We start from the raw sequence: 8,404 nt of genomic DNA, 5'->3' as shown, positions 1-8,404 counted from the left end.
CAAAGAACTACAACAATTAAATAAAATGCAAGGTTTCTAAGAGCTTTCGTCACTCGAATTTTTGCTTTTAATTGATTTTTAAGGCTTAAGAAATACAATTTTTTAACTAATTATACTCCTATTATTTAAGCCCATAAAATCTATTAAAAGAAACATAATTTCAGTGACAAAGTCTATAAAAAGTCTTAAAATATTTGATATAAATCCTTCGTGACGAAAAAAGTCTAGTTTTTAAACAAATATTACTACTTGAGAGGCTAATTATATCCCTATTTAACAAGCCTTTAAAATATAATAAAAAAAATGCCTTGAATGGCCCTAATTTTAGTGACGAAGTTTAAGAAACTTTTAAAATATATCAAATAAATTATTAGTGACGAAAAATAGTCTTAGTTTCAAAAAATAATTACAACTTGAGAGGCTTTATTTTAAATATTTCTTCAAACTAGTCTAATAAATGAATTTTTTATTAATTTCTTCAATTTTATGTTGTAAAATTTATCCAAAAATGTATAGTATTGGGTCCACTGTCCCCTGTTGCTTCTCAGCTTTCAAGCATCAGATTTGCGCGTGTGCGACTACATTTTCTCCCCAAACCACCACCGATCGTCCCCAGAACCCATCCAACCTACTCCTAAGTGTGTCTGCTCTTGGATTTCAGATTTCGAATACATATATTTGTGGGCTTAGAGATAGCCCGACCCGACCAAGACGTCTGTTACAAATGTAATTTTGATATTTCATTCGGGCATAAAAATCGAAAAAGGGACTGGGACTGGAACTGAAGTCACTTGACTCGTCGTCTCCCTTATCTGTCGCCTTCCCCCCTTGGGGTGACAATTAGCTCTGTTTTTTTTTGGGGGGGGGATTCCGGCCTGGGAAAAATATTTCCACATCACTTCGAAAAAAGGGGGTGTGCTAGTATACAAGTGCATGCTTTTCTTTTCTCTATTTTCAATAAAAAAAAATTATATATTTAATTCTTGGAAGTAACAGCCCACTATATATAATATCTCTCGGTGGGGTCTCTTTTTTTGTGGCAAAGCGCGCCAATTTCCATCATCCTGCCCCACTTTATGGCAGCCACCTCGCAAGATTCCCACGCTTTGGAGTGAAAACTGGGGGAAATCTGGGGGTGGATGGAAGGGTGGCCGAAAGGGGAGGCTACCAGTGGGTTGGATCGAAAAGGGGGGGAGTTGTCAGCAGGCCTGTTAATGAGCTGCTTTGTTCGAAAGGGTCTCGAGGAACAAGCTCTGATTGAAGTTTTGTTGCTCTATTGGCTTAAATTATTCATATTTTTTTATATTTATCGATAAAATCGATTATTTTTTCTATTTTTTTTATATTTTTAGACAGTTTTTCTAGAGTTTATTGTTTTAATTATTGATATATATATTTATAATCATTCTGTAAAGGTTTCTTATAGATACATTATAGAGATATCTTATCTTTTCATCAATTAATCGATAAAAAATCGATAAATTAACATGGTTTTTATATTTTAAGGCCGTTTTCCTAGAGTTTCTGGTTTTAATTATTAAGAAACTTATCTATAATCTTTTCTTAATGGTTTCTTATAGATATCTAACGTTTTCTTAAATAAATCGATTAAAAATCGATAAATTAACTTCGTTTTTTCATATTTTTAGGCTGTTTTTCTTGAGTTTCTTGTTATTTTATTAAAAAAAACTACCTATAATCCTTTTGTAAAGGCTTTTTCAAGATATATTTTACATATATTTAATATTTTTACCAATTAATCGATTAAAAATCGATAAATTAAAATGGTTTTTTTTTTATTTTTATGCAGTTTCTGTAGAATTTCTTGTACTAATTATTGGGAAAACTATTTTAAATCATTATATACAGGCTTCTTATAGAAATCTTAATTAAATATCTAATATTTTCTCCAATTAATCGATAAAAAATCGATAAATGAACATAGTTTTTGATATTTTTATGAAGTTCTTCAAGAGTTTCTTGTTTATATTCTTGAGAAAACTATCTAAATAAGTTCTCTTTATAGATAAATTTGATAATTTTGTTCAATTAATCGATAAATGAACCTATAACTCATAACAACAAGCTAGAGTATTGCAAAAAAAAAAATCCATAAATCTTAACCGCAAAAGGCGTAGTGGGAATGGCGATGATCTGGGGGATCTGGGCGATCTGAGCGATCTGGGCGCACAACATGTGTTCGATGGCCCGCCCCCTTTTTGTTGTTCGAGTGTCTCATGCCGATCGCGTGCAACATGGTAAGTGGCAAGCAGACGTGGCAACTACCGTGGGAAATCAGCGCTTGCCGCAATCTCAAATAGGGATCCCATTGAGATAAATAAGAATTCTTGCAAAAAAAATACCAGAAAAAATAAATCATAAATAAATAAAAACTAAATTAATAGTCAGAAAATAGTTAAATTTTAATTAAAAATAGTTAGAAACTAATTTTAGAGAAGTATTCTACCGGAAAACCCCCAATTTCTTGCAGTGTCTTCAGTGATGGGATCGAATTCGGACCCACACTGACTTGGCAGAGATTACGCCAGCCCCCAGATCCCCAGATCCCCATCCCGATCCCCATTCCGATCCCCATCCTGAGATCAAAAATCAGTAGCCTGAGACCCGAGTGATAATAATGGGCATTACGTACAGGGGCTTCGTATTCCTGGCGGCATTATCCAACCACCTGACAGAACCGATTGAGTAACAGTTCCCATCTCCGGCCTCCAGACCTCTCTCTCTCTCTGGAGGGGATCTAGTTCCAGTTACGAAGTCTAGTAGACTCCCTCCCTCCCCACTTGCCACCCGCCACCCGCCATCCGATCGCCTCTGTCCAGTGACCACCCTGGCGCTGAGTCTTCCGGTGGCTCCGTCTCTTCCCCTCCACCTCCCCCTCACCCTCGCCAAAGTAAACAAACTTTTCCAGCCAATTGGCATTTTTTTAATATTTTTTTTTTTGCAATTTTTTTTTGCTGCACGCATGCGCTCTGACGCTGCCAGCGACGCAGACTGCGACGCCGACTGCAACTGCAACGCCAGAAATCTGTGATGATTTGTGGGGGAAACTGGGAAGCGACTAAAGTATACCCATTAAAAGGGTTTAGGGCTAAATTATTACAGAAACATAAAAATTAAAGTTTTTAGATTTCATACAAAAGGCATTTTTAGAAAAATAAACTTTATTTTAATTTTTTTTAATCATAAATATATACAATAGACAATATATATAACATAGAGTCTAAGATATAGTCTAAGATCATTTTAAAACACAAAGATTATGGAAAATTAGTATAAAAAGTGCTACAAATAATTAAAGGTCATTTTAGAAGGTCTTAAAGTCTTAAATACAAGGTCTGAATGTTTTTTTAATTTTTATTTTTGTTTAAAAAGATATTTTTAAAAGCTATTTCAAAGACAATTTTGGATTTAATTGATAGAGAAAAAAATCAAAATAAAGATATATAAGAAATGTTTAAGGAATCTGTTCTAAAAACGGTGTGAAACCCAGGACTTTTCCCACAAAGTTTCAAAAAAAGAGTTTTTTTTTATTATTTTTAATTGATCTAAAAATAATTAATATATTATATTATAAATAATAAATTTATAGAACTCAAGACATACTTTAAAGACAATTTTTTAATGATCTGTAATTAAGAAAAAACGGAAAAAAACATTAAACATTTTTAAAGAAATTGCTTTAAGAACGGAGTTGAACCCTAGACTTTCCCATGAAGAATTTTTATTTTTAAGACAATTTTAAATTGATCTTTAATTGTATAAAAAAAAAACGGTAGAACTCTCGACTTACCTTTAATTTTACGAAAAAGATTAAAAAAGAAACAAATAATATGGAATATTAAGCTCTTCCGCTTAAACTTTTTACATATTTTAGGAATAATAATAAATTTTATAATGTACTATAATATTTTATAATAAAATCTGGACTAAACTGCCCCTGAAACGCATCTACCCTTCGGGAACTAAAGCCCTGAGGTATAAAAAGCTGCTCCCTGAGCGGCAATCAACTCGTTTGGCAGTCACTGTGTCACTTCAGTTGCCGGCAAAGCGGCATCCAAATTGGTGTTAGCTCCTGAGATGTCAACTGCGAAGAGCCAGGAGGAGGTCAGGAGGGCCGATGGCGGATCGGGGGCCATGTCCAGGACGTACCAGTACAGGAAGGTGATGAAGCCGCTGTTGGAGAGGAAGCGCCGGGCGAGGATCAATCGGTGTCTGGAGGAGCTGAAGCTGCTGATCAAGGAGACGGCCTATATGGTGAGTGGGAGGATTAGGATCAGGAGTGGGAGGAAATAATAGTCGACTTTGTAGGACTCTGAGGCCCTGGCGAAGCTGGAAAAGGCCGATATCCTGGAGCTGACCGTCCACCACTTGCAGGATCGGCGGCGTCATCAGGTCCACCCCACCACCACCACCACCACCCCCGCCCAGTTCCAGCGCCTGGCCATGGAGCGGTACTGGAACGGTTTCCGGCAGTGCGCCCTGGAGGTCTCCCGATTCCTGCAGCGCCACGACCGGCAGCTGAACGAGAAGTTCCTGGAGGCCATGGAGCAGTACCTCCCCACCACCCAGCCCCTGCCCCTGCCCCTGCCCATCTGGCGTCCCTGGAAGTCCTGAGGATTCAAGCCTGACCTCTCCAAGTTCCTTATTTCTTTTAATTTTTAGCTAAAAAAAAAATTTAATTATTAAATAAAATTATTTTAACATTTTTTCTTTAGTTTTTTTTTTATTTTTTAATCGCAATAATTCCAAAAACTTGTTGGCTATGATTTTGTTTGTTTTTTTCAGTGTAAGTGTGTAGTAAGTGTTTTTTCTGTCAGTGTATGTGTTCTGAATTGATTTAATTTTTTAATAAACACTTGCTAAATTAAATATTGCTTATTTTGAATATAATGCACACAAAGTATTCATTTTTTTTTTTTAAGAAGTATCATTAACGCTTACAAGATACCCAAAAAAAAAATATATATTTATTATAATATTTTATTTGATGTATGTATATATATATTTTTTTAAGTGTATATATATAAATATCAATAGAGTTGTTGACAAAAAACGTGTTTGCTTTCCAAAGATTATCGAAATACAGATGATGCCTTGTTTGTGTTTCTTAAAAATTACTTTTTTTTTTATTTTTTATTTATGTTTTTGTTTTTTAGATCCTCAAACATATCCGGTCTTATGTACAATATCTTTTCACAATATTATCGGATCGGAGTTCGAGTGTAAGAAGCGCGAAAAATTGATTGTTGGCTGCATTTTAGTATTTTTTTCATTTTTAGTATTATTTTTTTCGACCTCTTGATTTGTATCTGTTGCATATATGTATAGGTATATCATATCATTTTTATTTGATTTTTATATTTATTTTTTTCGGGGCATGCTAACATGTGCTGTGGTGTGTTTTTTAGGCAAAAAATCTCTTAAAACTCTACAAGAGTGCTTGGAAATAATAATAAATCGAGTAGTGATCAGATAACTGTTTATATAGAGTGGGGGGGAATTATTGGGAATGGGTTCTGGTATTTTTCTAGCAATTCCAAAATATGAAACCTCAGCGGGAAAGCAAGAACTATATGCTATTGTTTATGGATCAGAGGCAGAAACTTAAAATCTAAAATCTAAAAATAAATATTTAAGGCAACATGATTCAAGGATAAAGAAGGGCAAACAAAGAGGAAGAGATTAAGGATATATAGTCCTTGACTTTTACATTTTATATATATTATTTTTTCATTTATTTTATAATCTAAAGCTGAACCACATATAAAATATAGAAATTATTTTAGCATGGTGATTTAACCAAAAAAATTAATTCAAGTTTTTAATGTCAAAATAGAGAGAGAGAGAGAGAGAGAGATAGAGAGTGAGTGAGAGATAGAGATGGAGCGATAGTAGATGATATCGATGATTTAGGCGATAGTTTCGATTTCAATCTTAATATTTTTGTTTTTTTTTTTTTTGATAAGGCATTAGTATTAAATATACGATATAGTTTCAAGCTCTGGTTTTTGTTTTTATTTTATTTTTTTTTAAATTTAAATAAAATAGAAATATAAAAAATTGATATAGATCGAGTGCATTCCTTAATATGTTTCTTAAGTATTTTTTTTTAATAATTTTTTGTAATGACTTTAAATTGGAATGAAAATTGAAAATCCGCAAAATCAGGTTGATTGTCAAGCTTGATGAGAAATGATTCGATTAATTAATTAATTGATTGATTTTGCAACTGATTACTCATGCCACATGCTGGAAGCTTTTTATTTCAACTTTATTCTAATTTCTTTCTTATTTTTTTGATTACTTTAATAAGCTAGAGAATAAATAGTGTGTGTTTGATAGTTTTTAATTTGAATTTTAGTTTCGATTATCAACCAGCCACAAAAATAAACTGTTCTTGAAAGCGTTTTTCAAAGCCAATAGCGTAGTATTTTTTTTTTTTCGCATAAATATCGGTATATATATCGGTATATATATTTTTATTAATTCGTATATGTATAAGTATAGGTATCAGCATAAAGATTAAATAGCTTTTTTGTTTTTTTTTTGAGGAAAAAAAAATTATATCGAATTCAATAACTATCGGCAGCAACGATATCGATAGTTTTTTTTGGCCAAACCGGGCCTTGGCAAGCATTTCAATAAAAATGCCTCAAATGCCTAATATTTTTTAAATTTATATTTGCTTTTTTTAAATACCTATATTTATTCATAATTTGTGTTTTTTTTAAATTGGTGTTTTTTTTGGTTTTTTTTTCTGTGTGTAATATTTGTTTTTGGCTTTTTTTGTTTGTTAATTGAAATATTATGTAAATATTTTTTATTTAATTCGCTATTAGTTGGAATTTCACTTCAAACTCTTCGAGGGGTGGGAGGTTGTTTTTTTTTTTCATTTCCGGGGCCCCCTTTTTTTCTCTGGGTAGGGGGTAAATGGCTTTTATAGTACATATGTGTGTGTTTTTTTGAGGCGATTTTTAGCCTTTTTTTTGTTAGCAATTTGCGGTTTTTTGGAAGGGTTCTCAGTGGAATTCGTTGTCTCGTATCACTCGTCACTATCGCTCCTCCCTGCCCCCCCCATCGCTCCCTGATCCGCCCCTGGGCAGGACTACAGGTCCTGCGGTTAATCACCACCTAAACTTAATGCCTGCACTATACGTGGATCAGCCTTACTGCCCTCGCGGAACTCCTCCAAAGTGAGGCGATCGTCATGGTTCTTGTCCATCTGATCGAAGATCTTGTCCACTCTCTTCTGGGGCGTGTTCTCGTCCTCCGTCTGCGGTTGCTGGCCCTGCAATCGGGTGTTTACTGTACTCTTTTGGATGGTTATTAAGGAGTATTACTTACCACCATCTGGTAGATGGCATCCACTATGTTGTACATCTCCTCGCGAGTGATATAGCCGTCGTTGTCCACATCGTACAGCCGGAAGGCCCCTGGTGGAGTAAAGAAATTAAAATATACATAATAATATATGATAACCGGTACTTTTCTCATTTAAAATAACATATTTTGCATTCTCAAGAGTTATGTTCTTAAGGATTTGGAGATTTTAAATGTAAATTCCATTAAAAATCATCAAAAAACTATACTAATATTAAAAAATATATGATACCTGGTACTTTTTTGCTTGAAAATATATTTGTAGCATACTTTAGGGCAAAAATGTACTATACCCGGTACTTTATTCTTTAATACTTCTCTTGAGGGTTTGGAGATTTTGAATATAATACTTATATAATATAGTACTTTTCTTAAGGGTTTCAAATATAATTTATATTACAATTCAATAATTTTTAATTATTTTAGGATTTTAAATATGATTCCCAATAAAAACGCACCAAAATACTATAGTAATATACAATAATGTATGATACCTGGTATAAAAGACCAAAGAAATGTTGAAAGAAGCTTGTATTGTACAATTTAGAGCTTCTTTCTTAATTTTTTTCAATTTTTAAATATTGTTTTAAGCAAAAATCATTTAAATTTTATAATAATATGCACAAAGTATATGATGCCTGGTACTTTTGTGTTTTAAATACAACTCATTTTCATACTTTAAGCTACATTTCTGAGGTTTTTTGAGATTTTAAGCAGAATTATTAAGATTTTTAGGCATAATTAAATAAAAACTATTAAATTATTATAATAATTAACAAGAATATATTCTTGTTTTTAACATTTAAAGCATACTTTTAATAATCTTTATTTTTTAATTTTTAAAACATAAGCCTTAATTTAAAAAGTAAAACCAACTCACAGTGCAATTTCTCGTCTAGGTTTCCGCGCGATGTGATGGACAGTGCTCGGATGAACTCTTCGAACTCGATGGCTCCGTCCTGTGAGAGAAGTGAGGTAAGAAATAAGAAGCCTTAAACCTTAA

At 33.1% G+C, this 8,404-nt stretch overlaps 2 protein-coding genes across 3 annotated transcripts in view; one reads left to right on the top strand and one right to left on the bottom strand.

Moving 5' to 3' along the window:
- Nucleotides 1-4,016: 4,016 nt before the first annotated feature.
- LOC6505180 (enhancer of split mgamma protein) lies at nt 4,017-6,489 on the top strand. The gene is made up of 2 exons (XM_001965454.4): nt 4,017-4,275; nt 4,330-6,489. Exons 1-2 carry the CDS (start codon nt 4,099-4,101, stop codon nt 4,633-4,635), a joined length of 483 nt encoding a protein of 160 aa, XP_001965490.3. The 5' UTR covers nt 4,017-4,098; the 3' UTR covers nt 4,636-6,489.
- The window catches only part of LOC6505089 (frequenin-1), a 40,236-nt gene continuing 36,773 nt past the window's right edge, over nt 4,942-8,404 (bottom strand). For both annotated transcript variants that reach the window (XM_014904805.3, XM_001965455.4), the window contains exons 6-8: nt 8,282-8,360; nt 7,366-7,454; nt 4,942-7,309 (exon numbers count right to left, since the gene is read on the bottom strand). In XM_014904805.3, the coding sequence (XP_014760291.1) occupies nt 7,142-7,309; nt 7,366-7,454; nt 8,282-8,360 (336 nt within the window). In that variant the 3' untranslated portion in view covers nt 4,942-7,141. The remainder of the gene's footprint in view (nt 7,310-7,365; nt 7,455-8,281; nt 8,361-8,404) is intronic.

The sequence above is a fragment of the Drosophila ananassae genome, chromosome XR (assembly GCF_017639315.1).
Source record: "Drosophila ananassae strain 14024-0371.13 chromosome XR, ASM1763931v2, whole genome shotgun sequence".
Lineage (NCBI taxonomy): Eukaryota > Metazoa > Arthropoda > Insecta > Diptera > Drosophilidae > Drosophila > Drosophila ananassae.
This window is presented reverse-complemented; position numbering and strand designations above follow the sequence as displayed.